This window comes from Dipodomys ordii, unplaced genomic scaffold (genome assembly GCF_000151885.1).
Source record: "Dipodomys ordii isolate 6190 unplaced genomic scaffold, Dord_2.0 Scaffold42, whole genome shotgun sequence".
Classification (NCBI taxonomy): Eukaryota; Metazoa; Chordata; class Mammalia; order Rodentia; family Heteromyidae; genus Dipodomys; species Dipodomys ordii.
Genome location: NW_012267258.1, coordinates 1,816,507 through 1,834,734, shown reverse-complemented (window position 1 = coordinate 1,834,734; position 18,228 = coordinate 1,816,507). Strand labels below are relative to the sequence as shown.

The window sequence follows — 18,228 nt, the reverse complement described above, 5'->3', positions numbered from 1 at the left end:
GGTCTTAGAACTTGAACTCAGAGCCTACGAACTGTCTCGAGCTTTTTCACTCAAGGCTGATGTTCTTTCACTTGAGCCAGATCACTATCAGCTTGTTGGTGATTAATTGGAGGTAAGGGTATTATAGTCTTTCCTGCCCAGACTAGCTTCAAACTATCATCCTCATATCTTAGTCTCCTGTATAGTTAGGATTACAGATGTGAGCCACTGGTGGCTGGCTCATCTTACTTTTATTTGCAACTTTGGACTCAGATAAAATATAAGCCAAAACTTTCCTCTGGCTCTATTATATTTAATACCTTTTATTTTCTTTCATGGATTCTTGCTTCTCTTTTCTCTTTTATGAATGAAAGTTAACTTCGTTTCTTTTAAAAGGCTCATGAATCATAGACAAAAGACAAACATTTGAAGGAATTTCTATAATGGCTAAGTGGGAAAAAGCAGATTTATTTTTTCCCTAAAAGCAAAAATATGACTAGATAAAGCTATGGAAACAATAATTTTTGGACATTGGAAATTGACCAAAGTTATGCAACAAACTGAGAAACATTTATTCAAGGCAAACTAACTAGTAAACCTCAGTAAACACAGGAATGGACAGGGTGAGAAAATGTAGTCATTATATTCTGTATACATTATTAAAAAATGAACTTGTAGCTGGGTACCAGTGGCTCATGCCTATAATCCTAGCTACTCAAGAAGCTGAGAGTTGAGTGAGGATCACTGTTTGAAGGAAAGTTTATGAAACTCTTTATTGCCAGTAAACCACTCAGAAAAAGCTGAAAGTGGCACTGTGACTCAAGTAATAGAGCACTATCCCTGAGCACAAAGAGGCTCAGAGACAGCTCTTAGGTCCTGACTTCAAGCCCCAAGACTGGCAAAAAAAATCCAAAAAACTATGTAACTTGAGGGTAGGGATGGGAGGGGGAAAACGGGAGAACGATGGAAGACATGGAACTGACCATAAAGCATTGTACTTACAGCCTGACTTAGGAATTGTAACCTCTTTATACAGCTACTTTATTTATTATTTTTTGGTTCCGGTTGTGGGGCCTGAACTCTGGGCCTGGGTGCTGCCCCTCAGCTCTTCAGCTCAAGGCTGATGCTCTACCACTTGAGCCACAGCATCACTTCAGGCTTTTTTCTTTTTGCTTATGTGGTGCTGAGGAATCGAACCCAGGGCCTCATGCATGCAAGGCAAGCGCTCTACCACTGAGCCACCTTCCCAGTCCCTACAGCTTCTTTAATAATTATTATAATTATAATCTGGTAAAATCTGGTAACCTGGAGATCCTTCCATCTCTAACCCTTCCCCAGATCCTCACCAGAGTAAGGCAGGCTGTGAGGATTGACAGTTTTACTACCTGAGAGGGTGACATGATTTAGAAGTAAACATGGAAAAACCTTCCCCAGCCAGATGCTGGCTCAAGCCTGTAATCCTAGATACTCAAGAAGCTGAAAACTGAGGATCCCAGTTCAAAGCAACCCTAAGCAGCAAAGTCCATGAGACTCATCTCCAGTTAACCACCAGGAAACCAGAAGTAGGACAGAGAGAGAGAGAGAGAGAGAGAGAGAAAGAGAAATTGTAAATAGAATCCAAAGAAATAAAAAGCCATATTTGGAGCTGGGAAGGTGGCTCAGTGGTAGAGTGCTTGCCTTGCATGCATGAGGCCCTGGGTTCAATTTCTTAGCACCACATAAGCAGAAAAGGCTGGAAGTGGTGCTGTGGCTCAAGTGGTAAAGTGCTAGCCTGGAGCTGAAGAGCTGAGGGATTGGGTCACAGTTCGGGCCCCCTGACTGACATAAATAAAATGAAAGGAGGCAGGCATGGGTGGCTCATGCCTGTAATCCTAGTTACTCAGGAGGCTGAGATCTGAGGATCACAGTTCCAAGCCAGCCCAGGCAGGAAAGTCTGTGAGACTTTTATCTCCAATAAACCACCAGAAAACCAGAAGTGGCACTGTGGCTCAAGTGGTAGAGTGCTAGCCTTGAGCTGAAGAGCTCAGGGACAGCGCCCAGGCCCAGCATTCAGGCCCCACGACTGGACTCCCCCCCCCAAAAAAAAAAAAAGAAAAAAGAAAATTTAATGCTAGACTAATGGAGATCATTCGAGCTGAAGGAACAGAAAGGAAAAAGAATGAAGATTACAGTTCAAACCCAGTCCAGGCAGACAATCTATGAGGTTTTTACTTCAAATTAACCACCAAAAACCCAGAAATAGAGCTGTGACTCAAGTGGTAGAGTGCTAACCATGCACAAAAAAAGCTCAAGGAAGTGCTCAGGCCCTGAGTTTAAGCCTTGGCTAATAGTTTCCATTTGAATCCTCATGCATGTGTTAGATGCTGGCAGGAATGTAAATATAGTGCAATCATTTTAAAAAACAATTTGTCATATGATTCAGTAATTCTTCTAAGGTATATGCAAAAATAAATGAAAAATATATGTCTGCACAAAGACTTTGTGCATGTATAGTTATAGTAACATTATTCATGAAAGTCTAAAGTGGAAACAATCCAAATATTCATTAACTGTCAAACAACAAAATATGGTATATCCAAGCAACCATAAACACATGTCCAATAGAAATACAAATGTCTTGTAATATGGCTGAATCTCAAAATCATTCTGCTGATTAAAAGAATGCAGCCCTGCTGAGCGAGGTGACACACAACTATAATCCTAGCAACTCAGGAGGCAGAGATTAGTAAAACCATTGTTGGATGGAAGCAAGACCTCCATTACAACCAATAAAAAGCTGAGCATGGTCTAGTACTGATGCCCACTTCTGTAATCCTAGCTACTCAGGGGGCTGAGATCTGAGGAATTGGTTCAAAGCCAGCACAGGTAGCAAAGTTCATAAGACAGACTCTTACCTCCAGTTAACCATCAAGAAGCTGGAAGTGGAGCTGTGGCTCAAATAGTAGAGCACTAGCCTTGAGCAAAAAAAATCTAAAAATCTCAGGCCCTGATTTACAAGCCCCTGGACAGGCACAAGAAAAAAAAAAAGCTGGCCATCATAGCATGCACCTGTTGTGTTAGTTACTTAGAAAGCAAAAATAGGGGAAACGCAGTTCTTGCTGGCCCAGGTATAATAACCTATTTCAAAACAATGAAAAAATGGCTAGGAACATGGTTAAAGTGCTAGAGAAACTTCCTAGCAAACTGAATTTTTACAAATGAAAACAATATTGATAAAACATAGAAGGTACCATATATCATACCTCTAGTCCTAGCTATTTGGGAAACCAAAGTAGGAGGCTTGAGGTCTGAAGCAAGCAAAGTTGGTGCAAAACCCTGTCTGAGAAACAAATGAAAATAAAAAAACTGGAGGTTGTGGCTTAGGCAGTAGAGCCCCTGCCTGAGCAGTGCTGAGTCGTCCTGAGTTTTAATCTCCAGTACCACACCCAAAAAAAAGAGATAGTCAGGAATAGGGGTGTTTGCCCATCATTCCAGCATGCAGGAGACTATGCATGAAGATCCTAAGTTCCAGGCCAGCCTAGGTTACATAGAGAGACAGTATCTTAAAAAATAAATTTCATAGAGACTACATATAATATGATACTCTTTATTCTGCTTATATGAAATACTCAGGAAGGCAAAGCAAATTTATTAAGACAGAATATAGATTAGTAGCTATGGGGCTGTGGGTTAAAATAGGGCGTACTGCAAGTGAGCAAGAAGGACCTTTTTGGGATAATGGAAATGCTCTAAAATGGGATTGTAGTGATCATTGCATGTACTAGAAAGAACTGTGTACCTAACATGTATGGATTTGATGGTATTCAAAGTATAACTCCTATTTTTTTTTCTAGAACAAGTCAAACTCCGTTTACAAGAGCCATAAAGTATTCTTACATGTTTTTCTCTTTTGTCTCCTCCTTTCTTCAATTATACATGTACAAAGTTTACCCAGTGTCTTGACACTGCTATCAATTCCTTTTAGTGTTTCTGGTAAGGTGTCCATTTTTACTGCCCAGTGGAAGTACTCATCCAAATCAGTTGAAGTTATATCTGTCAATATACCACCTTGAAGAGAGTAAGAAAAATAAATTTTTGTTAAGAAAAATAAATAATTTTAACCATATAGGCCTATAATACTGAGAAGTACTCAACATTGTAGCATTGGGAAATACAGTTATCTGATTGAACCTTTTTCTTTAAAATAATTATAAGTATTGGGGGCTGGGAAGGTAGCTCAGTGGTACAGTGCTTGCCTTGCATGCATGAGGCCCTGGGTTCGATTCCTCAGCACCACATAAGCAAAAAAAAAAAGCCAGAAGCGGCGCTGTGGCTCAAGTGGTAGAGCACTAGCCTTGAGCTGAAGAGCTGAGGGACAGCGCCCAGGCCCAGGGTTCAGGCCCCATGACCGGACCTCCCCCCCCCAAAGAAAATAATAAAATAAAATAAAAGCTGTGCGCCGGCGGCTCACACCTGTAATCCTAGCTACTGAGGAGGCTGAGATCTGAGGATCATGGTTCAAAGCCAGCCTAGGCAAGGAAAGTCTGTGAGACTCTTATCTCCAATAAACCACTAGAAAACCAGAAGTGGTGCTGTGGCTCAAGCAGTAGAGCACTCACCTCAAGCTGAAGAGTTGAGAGAGAGTGCCCAAGCCCAGAGTTCAAGCCCATAACCGACCATAAATAAATAAATAAAATAATTATAAGGAGACTTGAGGGCTGGGAATGTGGCTTAGCATGCATGAATCCCTGGGTTTGATTCCTCAGTACCACATAAAATAGAAAAAGCCTGAAGTGGTGCTGTGGCTCAGAAGTGCTAGCCTTGAGCAAAAGAAGCCCAGAAACAGTGCCCAAGCCCTGAGTTCAAGCCCCAGAATTGGCAAAAAAAAAAAAAAAACTTGGAATAGGAGTATGAATAGTAAATCTCAGTTATGAAAATATGAATAAAAAAAAGAAAATATGAATCAGATCTGGGGATCATGGTTCAAAGCCAGCCCAGGCAGACAAGCCTGTGAGACTGATCTCTAAACACCAAAGAGCTGGAAGAGGAGCTATGGTTCAAGTAGTGGAGTGATAGCCTTGAGTAAAAAAGCTAAGGAACAGCATCCAGGCCCTGAGTTCAAGTTGTAGTACCAATGAGCATGCGTGCGTGCGCACACACACCCCTCCCCCCCCCACACCTATCCCTCCCTCCTTGCCTCCCTCCCCCTCCCTCTTTCTCCTGTTAAAATGGGTATATTGGATTGATTTCCCTGGCTGAGGATCCCAGTTTAAAGCCAGCCCAGGCAGGAAAATCTGTGAGATTTTTATCTCTAATAAACAACTCAGAAAAATCCAGAAGTGTTGCTGTGGCTCCAAGGTAGAACACTAGCCTTGAGCAAAAAGAAGCTCGGGGACAGCACCCAGGCCCTGAGATCAAGACCCAGGCCTGGCATGAAAAATAAATAGTGAATGATTTCTTGCAACAAAATGAAATTCCTTCCCGGTTTGGTATTCTTTGCCTATTCATTCTTTTTTTTCTTTTTGGTCCAGTCGTGGGGCCTGAACTCTGGGCCTGGGCACTGTCCCTCAGCTCTTCAAGTCAAGGCTAGCGCTCTACCACTTGAGCCACAGTGCCACTTCTGGCTTTTTTTTCTTTCTTGCTTTCTTTTTTTTTGGGTCCAGTCGTGGGGCCTGAACTCTGGGCCTGGGCGCTGTCCCTCAGCTCTTCAGCTCAAGGCTAGCGCTGTACCACTTGAGCTACAGCACCACTTCCGGTTTTTCTCTTTTTGCTTATGTGGTGCTGAGGAATTGAACCCAGGGCCTCATGCATGCAAGGCATGCGCTCTACCACTGAGCCACCTTCCCAGCCCCTGCCTATTCCATTCTTTAAATCCATCAATGCCTGATCTGTCTATACATTGTGTCTATACATCATTCTATACATTGTGGATACTACATTAAACAAAATAATCTCTCTGATTTCATAGTACTTGCATTCTAGTGAAAAGAGACAGAAAAATTAAAAATTAAATTAAAATGCAAAGTCAATATATATGGTATGTCAGATATTAATCCTATAGTCAATAATTAAGAAGAGTAATGGACCAGCTGCCAGTGGCTCAAGGTTTGTAATCCTAGCTTCTCAGAGGGCTAAGATCTGAGAATCCCAGTTTAGAGCCAGCCTACACAGATAAATCCAAGAGACTTTTTTTTTTATTTACCAGCAAAAAAACAAAAACAAGGGGCTGGGAAGGTAGCTCAGTGGTACAGCGCTTGCCTTGCATGCATGAGGCCCTGGGTTCGATTCCTCAGCACCACATAAGCAAAAAGAAAAAAGCCAGAAGTGGTGCTGTGGCTCAAGTGGTAGAGCGCTAGCCTTGAGCTGAAGAGCTGAGGGACAGTGCCCAGGCCCAGAGTTCAGGCCCCACGACTGGACCCCCCCAAAAAACAACTCAAAATTGAAAGGGTGGTTCAAGTGATAGAGTGCCTGCTAAGAGTAAAAAAGTAGAGAGATCAAGCTCCTGAGTTCAAGCCCTGATACCAGCACACACACACACAGAGTAAAAATAAGAAATAAGAAGTGGAATTTAAACAGGGAATGAACCATATGGCTATCTAGTGGACACTGTTCTAGGCAAGGTAGAGTAAGCATAAGGATATTGAGAAGGATCTATACTGGCATGCTTGAAGAAATAAAAGGAGAGAGAAATAGCTGCCACTATGAATAAGCCTATATATTTTTCTTTTTTTTTTTTATTGGTTGTGGGGCTTGAACTCAGGTCCTAGACCTCTTTGTGCTCAGACTAGTGCCCTAACACTTGAGCCACAGCACCACTTCTGATTTTTGAGTGGTTAATTTGCGATAAGAGCCTCAAGGAGACTTTTCTGCTCTGGCTAGCTTCAAATCTTGATTCTCAGATCTCAGCCTTCTGAGGAGCTAGGATTATAATCGAGAGCCAGCTCTGTATTTTTCTTATTTTGTTCCTACTGGAGCAGAGAACAATTGTTTAATAAATAACCTCCTTAGCTGGGAAGGTGGCTCAGTGGTAGAGCACTTGCCTTGCATGCCTGAGGCCCTGGGTTCGATTCCTCAGCCCCACATAAGCAAAAAGTTGGAAGTGGTGCTGTGGCTCAAGTGGTAGAGCCCTAGCCCTGAGCTGAATTGCTGAGGGACAGCGCCCAGGCCCAGAGTTCAGGCCCCACAACCCCCCCCCCAAAATAAATAAATAAATAAATAACTTCCTTAGCCTTTTCTATCTTGAAGCTGGCTTAGCCTTTCAAAGGTTACTTATAAATCCTCTTCTCTATCATTTCACTTATTTATTTATTTAGGTTGGTTGTGGAGCTTGAACTCTGGGCCTGGGCACTGTCCCTCAGCTCTTCAGCTCAAGGCTTGCACTCTACCACCTGAGCTACAGCACCACTTCTGGTTTTCTGGTGATTAATTTGAGATAAGAGACTCACAGATTTTCCTGCCTGTGCTGGCTTTGAACCATGATCTTCAGATCCCAGCCTCCTGAGTAGCTAGGATTACAGGCATGAGCCACTGTCACCCAGCTCTGTCATTTTAAGTGTATGATTTCCTCTGAACTACTTATGGAAACTTACTCCATTCTTCCAACCAGTTCAGAATGTAGAGAAGAATCTTTTCTCTATAGTCAGCAGCCTTAGCATAAGCATTTATTTTCTCCAAAAACATAGTTCTCCGTTTTTTTGGATTTTCTACAATAGAGGGCCTTCTTTCAATGGGTGCATCCAGATCAATACTATAGCGAGTTAATATCCGCTGCACGTTGTTCATTATGTCAGTCAGCTTTATATTAAGGTCCTGTAAAAATAAAGAGTATTATGAATAAATTATTAATTTGAAAACAAGTTTTAGAGCTGACAGTGGTGGCTCACACCTGTAATCTAACTACTGGGGAAACAATGATAAGGAAAATCACAGTTTAAGGTAAATTGGACAAAAGAATTTTGGAGAGACCTCATCGCAATTGATAAAAAGCTGAGCACATTGATAGAAATTAGCCTTTGCAGATTCGAAGGTGGCGGAAGTAGAAGCATCAAAGTCTGAAGCTGTCCCAGGCAAAAATTAAGAAATCTTTGAAAAACAGCTAAAGCCAAAAAAGGGCTGGGATATGGCTTAAACACTAGCCTAGCAAGTTCAAGACCCTGACATCAAACCCGAGTACCATCCAAAAAAATAATGCCAGGTGCTAGTGGCTCACCCTTGTAATGTTAGTTACTCTGGAGGCTGAGATCTGAGAATTGAAGTTTCAAGGCAGCCTAGACAGAAAAGTCCTTGAGATTCTTTTTCTATTTTCTTTTGGCTAGTCCTGGGGCTTGACTCTGGGCTTGAGTCTGTCCTTGAGCTACTTTTTGCTCAAGGCTAACGCTCTATCACTTGAGTAACAGTGCCACTCCCTGCTTTTTCTGTGATTATTTAGAGTCTCAAGGACTTTCCTGTCACGGGTGGCTTCACAACAGGATATTCAGATCTCAGCCTCCTGAGTAGCCAGGATTGCAGGCATGAGCAACCAGTGCCTGTCTATTTTTTTTTTTTTTTGGTACTGGGGTTTGAGTTCGGGTCTTGTCCTTTTTAGGCAAGTGCTTGAGCCATATAACACAGCCTTATTTTTTGCTTTAGCTATTTTTCCAAGAGGCAGCCTGAGCAGAAAAGTCTGTGAGACTCTTTATCTCCAATAAACTACTCAGAAAAAGATAGAAATGACACTGTGACTCAAGTGGGTACAGCACTAGCCTTCAGCACAAAGAGGCTCAGGGACAGTGCCCAGGCCTTTAGTTCAAGCCCTAGGACCAACAAAACAAAAAAAAAGAGGAAGAAAAGAGCCCAGGGATAGCACCCAGGCACTGAGTTCAAGCACCAGGACTGGTACAAAAAAAAAAAACGCTGGACCGTGGGGCTATGGCTCAAGTAATAGAGGGGCTAGCCTTGTGTAAAGACAGATCAGGGACAGCATTTAGACCCTGAGGTTCAAGTCCCAAGACCCCCCCCCACACACACACACATACACACACATACACACAGGAAGAGGAGGAAAAAAAGAGAGAAACTTTGATCATTCTTCACAGAATGTCAGCAACAATTAATAGAAAAATGTCCAATTAAAGGCTTACTAATCCTAGCTGCTTGGTAGACAAAGGCAGGTAATCACAAGTTTGAGGATAGCCTGGGTATCATAATGAATTTCTGTCTCTGACACACACACACAAAGTATTGGTAATTTTGGCTTTGTTATGGGTCTCAGATTTTATCTCTTTAAAAATCCTCTTTTCTGGCTGGGTGCTGGTAGCTCATGCCTGTAATTATACCTATTCAGGAGCCTGAAATCTGAGGAGTCCAGTTCAACGCCAGACCAGGCAGACAAATCTGAGAGACTGGTCTCTAGCTAACCACCAGAAAGCTAGAAGTGGGAGCTATGGTTTCATCGTAGAGCACCAGCCTTGAGCAAAAATAAAAAGCTAAGGGATAGTGCATAGTCCCTGAGTTTAAGCCCCAGTACTGGCACACAGAAAACTTATTTTCCTGCTTTTGTCATTCTAGCAAGGCTGTTACATAATGGAAAGAGCATTGCATTGGTTTGAAGTTAGGTTTGTATCTTAACTGGACTCTCATTAAAGTGACAGTAGGTCATTTAACATCTCTAAACTTCTACCTCATCTGTAAAATAAGAATGTTACCACAGCTGCTTAAAAAAATTGTAAATTGTTTAATTTTTCTTCCCTCTCCACCCTTCTCTCTCTCATTCCCCATTTCTTTCTTGAACTCAGGACCTGGGACTATCCCTGAGCTCTTTTGCTCAAGGTGAACTTTTTTTTTTTTTTTGCTGGTCCTGGGGCCTGAACTCTGGGCCTGGGCACGGACCTCAGCTCTTCAGCTCAAGGCTAGCACTCTACCACTTGAGCCACAGAGCCACTTGCGGCTTTTTCTGCTTATGTGGTGCTGAGGAATCGAACCTAGGACCACATGCATGCATGGCAAGCACTCTACCACTGAGCCACCTTCCCAGCCCCGTCAAGGTGAGCTTTCTATCACTTTGAACTCACCACAGCTCCACTTCTGGTTTTCTGGTGGTTAATTGGACTTTCCTGCCTAGGCTAGATTTGAACTGCAATCCTCAGATCAGCCTCTTTGGTAGTTAGGATTATAGCCATGATCAAACAACACCCAGGATCTCTCCTTTGAGATTAAACTCAAACTTTTAATTTTCACATTTATTTTAATGTGACCTGTACATGAAAGTTTACTTTTAAGGAAGTTTAACATAAGGTATACACATTAAAATGCATGTTGTTATAAATTACTTATTTGCTTGTATTTAAAGTAATTTTTAAAAAGTGTGAGTACAGATTGTCTGTGAATGTCATTTTAGAGGAATAAAGGGAATGTTAAGGGCTGGGAAGGTGGCTCAGTGGTAGAGTGCTTGCCTTGCATGCGTGATGCCCTGGGTTCTATTCCTCAGCACCACATAAGCAGAAAAAGCTGGAAGTGGTGCTGTGGCTCAAGTGGTAGAGCACTAGCCTTGAGCTGAAGAGCTGAGGAACAGTGCCCAGGACCAGAGTTCAGGCCCCATGACCAGCAAAAAACAAACAGACAAAAAAAAAAAAGTAACTTAAGTAGGCAAGGTGGTACACACTTAGAAGCTTCATTTGGCAGGCTGAGGAAGGAGAGCATGAGGTGAAAGTCAGCCTGAGCTACATAGTACATTCCAGCCCAGCCTGGACTATTATATAGCAAAATTCTGTCTCAAGCACTGATCTGAAAAGGAAATTAAGAAAATTCCACATATAATGCAATTAAAAATTATAAAATGGGACTGATGGTGCAATTCAGTAGTAGAGCACTTGCCTAGCATGTAAGGCCCTTGGTTTAGTCCTTAGCACTGCAAAAGAAAAAATGCTTGTTACTAAATTAATAAACTTAACCAAGAAAATGAAAGACTTGTACACTTGGAATTTTTACTACAAAATGTCACTGGAGCAAAGCTTAAACCGGACACAGATAGGCTGTGTTCATACTTTGGGATTTTTTTTTTTTTTGTCGGTCGTGGGACTTGAACTCTGGGCCTGGGCGCTGTCCCTCAGCTCTTCAGCTCAAGGCTCTACCACTTGAGTTACAGCGCCACTTCCGGTTTTCTGGTGGTTTATTGGAGATAGGAGTCTCACAGTCTTTCCTGCCCGGGCTGGCTTTGAACCGCGATCCTCAGATCTCAGCTTCCTGAGTAGCTAGGATTACAGGCGTGAGCCACCAGTGCCAGGCTTTTTTCTTTTTGCTGGTCGAGGAGCTTGAACTCTGGGCCTGGGCACTGTTCTGAGCTCTTCAGCTCAAGGCTAGCACTCTACCACTTGAGCCATAGCACCTACTTCCAGCTTTTTCTGTGTATATGGTGCTGAGGAATCGAACCCAGGGCCTCATGCATGCAAGGCAAGCACTCTACCACTGAACCACCTTCCCAGCCCCAAAGTAAGCTGATTTTTGATTCCTTTATTAGAAAACTTTTAAGTTAGGAAGAATTTGGAGATATATGATATGAGCCAACTTTTTCAACTATAAATTTTATAAAATATAAATACAGATTAAGTATTTCTGATACAACTTTAGTCTATACCTTAATATATATATTTTTATTTATTTATTTTTTTTTTTGCAGAGGGGGTGGGCGGTCGTGGGGCCTGAACTCTGGGCTTGGGTGCTGTCCCTCAGCTCTTCAGCTGAAGGCTAGCATGCTACCATTTGAGCCACAGTGCCACTTCTGGCTTTCTTTTTCTGCTTATGTGGTGCTGAGGAATCGAACCCAGGGCCTCATGCATGCAAGGCAAGTGCTCTACCACTGAGCCACCTTCCCAGCCCTATATCTTAATTTATATTAGAAGTGCAAAGTATATTATTGAGCTGAATGTGGTGATGCAGGCCTATAATACCAGCACCTAGAGGAAGAAGGATTGTAAATTCGAGGACAAACTAAGCTACATAATGAGAATTAAAACATACATACACACAGACACATACAAAAGTTCAGGAGACTCCATCTTGACAAATGGCTGAACATTAGTGTGTACCTTTCATCCCAGCAACTCTGGGAGGCACAAATAGGAAGATTCCAGTTCATATTGGCCGGGCTGTAAAGCAAGACACTATCTCAAAAACAACCCACAAAAGGGCTATTGAGAAGCTTAAGTGGTAGAACACCTACCCAGAACCTCCCTGCTCAAATCCCAGTATTAAACTACGTGTAAGTTAATTTTTCTTTTTTAATTAGCTTCTTACTATGTAGCTCAAGCTGGCTTTGAACTCATTAAGTATCTCAAGATAGGCCAAACTTGAGGCAATCCTGCCTCTGTCTACTAGTCTTTGATTACAGTTACATGCCACCATACCTGGCTTGTCTCCACTTCTTTTTTGTGCCAGTTTGAGACTTGAACTCAGGGCTTGTGTACTGTCCCTGAACTTTGTGCTTAAGGTTACTCTTCTATTACTTGAGCCTTCACACTCCTTCCAATTTTTTCTTTTTTGGAGATAAGAGTCTTGGAACTTTGCTGCCTGGGCTGGCTTCAAACTGTGATCTTAACCTTTTGAGGAGCTAGGATTACAGGCATGACCACCAGCATCCAGCAGAACTACTTTTTGTTTTGGGTTGTTCCCTCCTCCCCCCCCCCCCCCGTTGTAGAGTTTAAACTGAGGGCCTGGGTGTTGCATTTTGAGCCATAGCACTACTTCCAGTTTTCTGGTGGTTAATTGGAGATAAGTGTCTCCTGCCCAGGATGGCTTTGAACCTCATCATCAGATCTCAGCCTCTTGACTAGCTAAGATTATAGGCATGAGCCACCATCACTTGGCTTGCCTTTTACGTTTTTTTTTTTTTTTTGGTCAGTTATGGGGCTTGAACTCAGCTGGGCCCTGACCTTCAGCTCTTCAATTTAAAACAAACGCTCTACCACTTGAGCCACAGTGCCACTTCCTTGTTTTTACTTAAAAAAAATACTTTTTTTTTAACTGTAAAAATAGTGTACAGGGGCTGGGAAGGTGGCTGAGTGGTAGAGTGCCTGCCTTGCATGCATGAGGCCCTGGGTTCGATTCCTCAGCACCACATAAGCAAAAAGAAAAAAGCCAGAAGTGGCCGCTGTGGCTCAAGTGTTAGAGTGCTATCCTTGAGCTGAAGAGCTGAGGTGAGGGGCAGCGCCCAGGCCCACAACCGGACCCCCCCCAAAAGAAAATAGTGTACAGAGGGGTTAGTTACATGAGTAAGGTAATGAGTACATTTCCTATCGAGCATTTGTTTTTCCTCCTTTTTTTTTCCCTACCATCCCTTTCCTCCCCATTGTCTTTACTTTTGCTACTGTAGTTTTTACAAAATTTAAAGTTGCACATATAGCTAAAATTAAGCTTCTCTATAGAGCTATTAAAAGTATAGATGTTTAATCCTAAAAGTTAATTTAATTGGATTAAGAAGTGCCTAAGAGATTAGTAAATCTACCCTCAGGTATGTTTGTGAGGTAGTTTCAGAGAGCATTAACTAAGAACAGAAGACCTGAACTGGGATGTAGCTCATTGGCAAAGCTCCTACTTAGCAAGTGCAACATCCTGGGTTTGATCCTCAGTACCAAAAAAGAAAAGACAAACAAAAAGAAAAAAAAAAAGGAAGATGTCGGTACTATCCCATTATCCCATAGTCAAGGTGTTTTTCCTCCCCCTTCACCCCCTCTTCTTTTTCTTCTCTCCCCATCCTTATCACCATGATGTAAAGTGCTTCCTCCCTTACACCCTCCCTTGTCAAGATGAAAACTCTAAACAATAAGCCCAAATAAACATCTCCTCCTTTAAAGTTGCTTGGTCAAGCATTTTGTCACAGTGACAAGAAAGGCTACCTACCACAGCATCTAATATTAAAAAAGTTGAAAAAAAAGTTGGAATGTAAGATATGTGTATCCTCAACTTCTCTGGCCAAGTCAAGGTGTTTTCAAATGTAATCATACCAGTTTCTGCTTAAATAACAGATCATGAATATTCCTTTCAACATATGATATTATAAGATAAAAAGCTCTTGCCAAGGCTGGACACTAGTGGCTCACACCTGTAATCCTAGCTACTCAGGATGCTAAGATCTGATGATCATGGTTCAAAGCCAGCCCGGGCAGGAGAGACCTTGAGACTCCTATATCCAATAAACCACCAGAAAACCGGAAGTGGCGCTGTAGCTCAAGTGGTACAGCACTCGCCTTGAGCTGAAGAGCTGAGGGACAGTGCCCAGGCCCAGAGTTCAAGCCCCACGACCGAAAAAAAAAAAAAAAAAAAACCTGAGGCTGGGTGCCTGTAGCTTACGCCTGTAATCCTAGCTACTCAGGAGGCTGAGATCTGAGGATCACTGTTCAAAGCCAGCCCTGGCAGAAAGTCCATGAAACTCATCTCCAGTTAACCACCAGAAAACCATCTCCAGTTAACCACCAGAAAACCAGAAGTGGTGCTGTGGCTCCAGTGATAGAGCGCTAGCCTTGAGCTGAAGAGCTGAGGGACAGCACCCAGGCCCAGAGTTCAGGCCCCATGACTGGCCAAAAAAAAAAGAAAGCTCTTGCCAAAACTGGATATATGAGTATGTGCCTATTTGGGATACTGAAGTCGGAGAGAGAAAGAGACAGGGGGGAGGGAGAGAGTCCCAACCAAACAGGGAGAAGTTTCTGCCTTTTTTTTACTATTTTTTGTTGTTGTGGGACTTGAACTCTGGGCCTAGGCGCTGTCCCTCAGCTCTTCAGTTCAAGGCTAGTGTTCTACCACTTGAGCCACAGTGCCACTTCTGGTTTTCTGGTGGTTTATTGGAGATAAGAGTCTCACATGGAGCAGGGCGCTGGTGGCTCACGCCTGTAATCCTAGCTACTCAGGAGGCTAAGATCTGAGGATCACGGTTCAAAGCCAGCCGGGGCAGGAGAGACCATGAGACTCCTATCTCCAATAAACCACCAAACTGGAAGTGGCGCTGTAGCTCAAGTGGTAGAGCGCTCTCCTTGAGCTGAAGAGCTGAGGGACAGCGCCCAGGCCCAGAGTTCAAGCCCCATGACCGACAAAAAAAAAAGTGGTAAAAACTGCTTAATTTTTACCATCTATTTAGGCATTTTCAATTATAAATTACGAATCAGCTGGATTCTGGTGGCATACACATGTAATCCTAACTTCTCAGAAGGCTGAGATCTAAGGAGCATGGTCCAAAACCAGCCTGGACAGGAAAGTCTGTGAGACACTTATTTTCATTTAAGCTCTACCCAGAGGTAGAGCTGTGGCTCAAATGGTAAAGAGCTAGTCTTGAGCAAAACAGCCCAGGGATAGCATCAGGCCTCCCCCGCCAAAACAAAAAATCAGAAATTCAATTTTGATTAAAATGATTAGGAAGCACTAAATAAGACTGACTAGGATACTATGCTTGCTAGACTTTCCATCACTGTGACAAAATACCTGATATACAATTTAAGGAAGGATTTTTTTTGTGGGCCAGTACCAGGATTTGAACTTGTGGCCAGGCAGGGCACTGTTAGCTTTTTTGCTCAAGACTGGCACTCTACTACTTGAGCCACAGCTCTACTGTTTCTGGCAAAAAGCCAGAAATAGAAAAGATAAGAGTCTCATAGGCTATTCTGCCTGGGCTGCTGGTTTCAAGTATTGACCATTAGATCTCAGCCTCTTTTTTCTTTTTTTTGGCTGGTCATGGGGCCTGAATTCTGGGCCTGGGTGCTGTCCCTCAGCTCTTCAGCTCAAGGCTAGCACTCTACCACTTGAGCCATAGCGCCACTTCCGGCTTTTTCTGCTTATATAGTGCTGAGGAATCGAACCCAGGGCCTCATGCATGCAAGGCAAGCACTCTACCACTGAGCCACCTTCCCAGCCCCAGAGATTTCAGCCTCTTTATTAGCTAGGATTACAGGCATGAGCCGCCAGCACTTGATAAAGATTTGTTGTGACTCATAGTTTCAGAGGCTCCACTGATTCTGGACCTGGAAGTGAGGAGAGCATCATGGTATTGGGAGCAAAAAGCAGCAGCTACTTCATTTAGGGAGGACAGAAAACATAGAAAGGAGAGAACCAGAGATCAGGTATGATCTTCAAAGGCATACTGCCCAACCCTAGTGACCTACTTCCTCCAATTAGATGCCAACTCCTAAAGTCTCCACTCCCAGTATAGTGTAACCAGCTGGGACCAAGCATTCAGCTTATGTGCCTGCAGGGAAATTTCATATTCAAACCATAAAATTCTATCCCTGAGCTGGGGGGAGGTGCAGTGCGGGGGAGCAGCTCACACTTGTAAACCTAACTACTCAGGAGGCTGAGATCTGAGAATAACAGTTTGAAGACAGCACCAGCAGGAAACTTTGTGAGATTCTTATCTCTAATAAACTAAGAAAAAAATGGAAGTGGCTCAAGTGCTAGAATGCTAGCCTTGAGCGCAAAGAGGCTCAGGGACAGTGCCAAGGCCCTGAGTTCAAGCCCCAGGACCAGAAAAATAAAGTTATATCCTTGGTCATCAAAGGGCTCATAGACATTTCATAATGGAGAATGCATTTACTTAATCTCCAAGGATCACCATAATCTTAATACTTTTTTAATTGTTGTGGGGGTTTTGTTTTTGTTGTTGTTGTTATTTTGGTATTTTGGATATTTGTTGTTGTTTTGTTTCTATACTGTGGCATGAACACAGCACCTAAGCGCTGTCCCAAGGCTAGCCTTTACCACTGGAGCCACAGCTCCACTTCCAAAACTTCTAACATTGCTCTTCAAGTCCAACATCTTTTCTTAGACTCGTGACAAACTCTTATCTGTGAGCCTGTGAAATAAAAAAGAAAGGGATATACATCCAATATATAAATGGTGCAGAATAAACATCTCCTCTACAAAAGGGAGGTACTGAAAAATAGCAAGGAAGGATGGGACCAAATCAAGATTGAAACTTACCTGGGTGAGCATTAACTGCTGGAGCTCCATGTCCAGCATCCTGAAAACCTGCAGCATAATGTGACCTCCAGAGCCTTGTGAACTACCATCCCTATAGTCTGGCAGACTGATGCCCACATTCTCACATTCCCACTACCCCCAGCTTGACTAGTCAGATGTTCCACATTCCTAGCATCTCCAGCTTCCTGGAGGCATCCATTGCATCTTTTTGATTTCTTTTCTCAAAAGTGAAAGAGCTCTCTTCAGGGATCCTCACTTTGCTACACATTGTCTCATGTCTCAGAATTTTTTTTGAAGTCTGGGTAGAAGCCTCTATGACCCCATAACTCTTGAATCCTTCATTCTTGCAAAAAAACACCATCATGATCTGCCATCAGTACAAGCAATTGCCAGACACCTGGGTCATGGTTGCAGCACACTCTTGAATACCTAGGCTAGTCAACACAGTGAAAGGAATCCTGGAGAATGACTTGCGAAGCAGTCCTGTGAGAGCAGAGAGCAGGTGTGCACTCATGTGGCGCCCTCTTCTAAAAAAAAAATTGTTTTTAATGGTACTGGGCTACTTTGCACTTGATAGATTAGTGGCTTTGCTACTTGAGTTACACATCCAACCCTATTTTTGGCAGGTTATTTTCAAGATAATATCACAAACTTTTCTTTCTCAGAGAAGTCTTGAAACTTCATCCTTCTTCTCTCAGCCTCTTAAGTAGCTAGGGTTATTATAGACATGATCCATTGTCACTTGGTTTCAAGGTTTTATATATATATATATATATATATATTGGCTATAGGGCTTAAACTCTGGCCTGGGCACTGTCCCTCAGCTCTTCAGCTCAAGGCTAGTGCTCTACCACTTGAGCCACAGCCCCACTTCCAGCTTTTTCTATTTATGTGGTGCTGAGGAATCAAACCCAGGGCCTCATACATGCATGCTAGGCGAGCAATCTATCACTGAACTACCTTCCCAGCCCTGAAAATCTTTTTTTAAAGAGTCTGAAGGCTGGGAAGGTGGTAAAGTGGTAAAGTGCTTGCCTACCAGGTATGAAGCCCTGGGTTTGATTCCTTAGTGCCACATAAACAAAAAATAAAGAAAGTAAAAGAGAAAAATATATATATATATATTAAAGTCTGGAAAGCCATAGAGCAGTTTCAGTCCAAATTCACCTCAAAATCAGGAAAAGTCTATCAGCTAACCTCTAGCTTGAAAACTGGCAGGCTCAAGACCCAAGAAGAGCCAAAGTTTCTGTTCTAATCCAAATGGAGAGGGAAATACTGATGTCCCAAGCGCAAGGCTGTCAGGTAGGAGCTGTTCCTTCTTCTTTTTTTTTTTTTTTT

At 42.8% G+C, this 18,228-nt stretch overlaps 1 protein-coding gene across 1 annotated transcript in view; it reads right to left on the bottom strand.

Moving 5' to 3' along the window:
* The window catches only part of Fam186a (family with sequence similarity 186, member A), a 70,259-nt gene that overhangs the window by 37,463 nt on the left and 14,568 nt on the right, over positions 1–18,228 (bottom strand). The window contains exons 2-3 of the mRNA XM_013018691.1: positions 7,548–7,767; positions 3,856–4,026 (exon numbers count right to left, since the gene is read on the bottom strand). Coding sequence (XP_012874145.1) covers positions 3,856–4,026; positions 7,548–7,767 — 391 coding nt within the window. The remainder of the gene's footprint in view (positions 1–3,855; positions 4,027–7,547; positions 7,768–18,228) is intronic.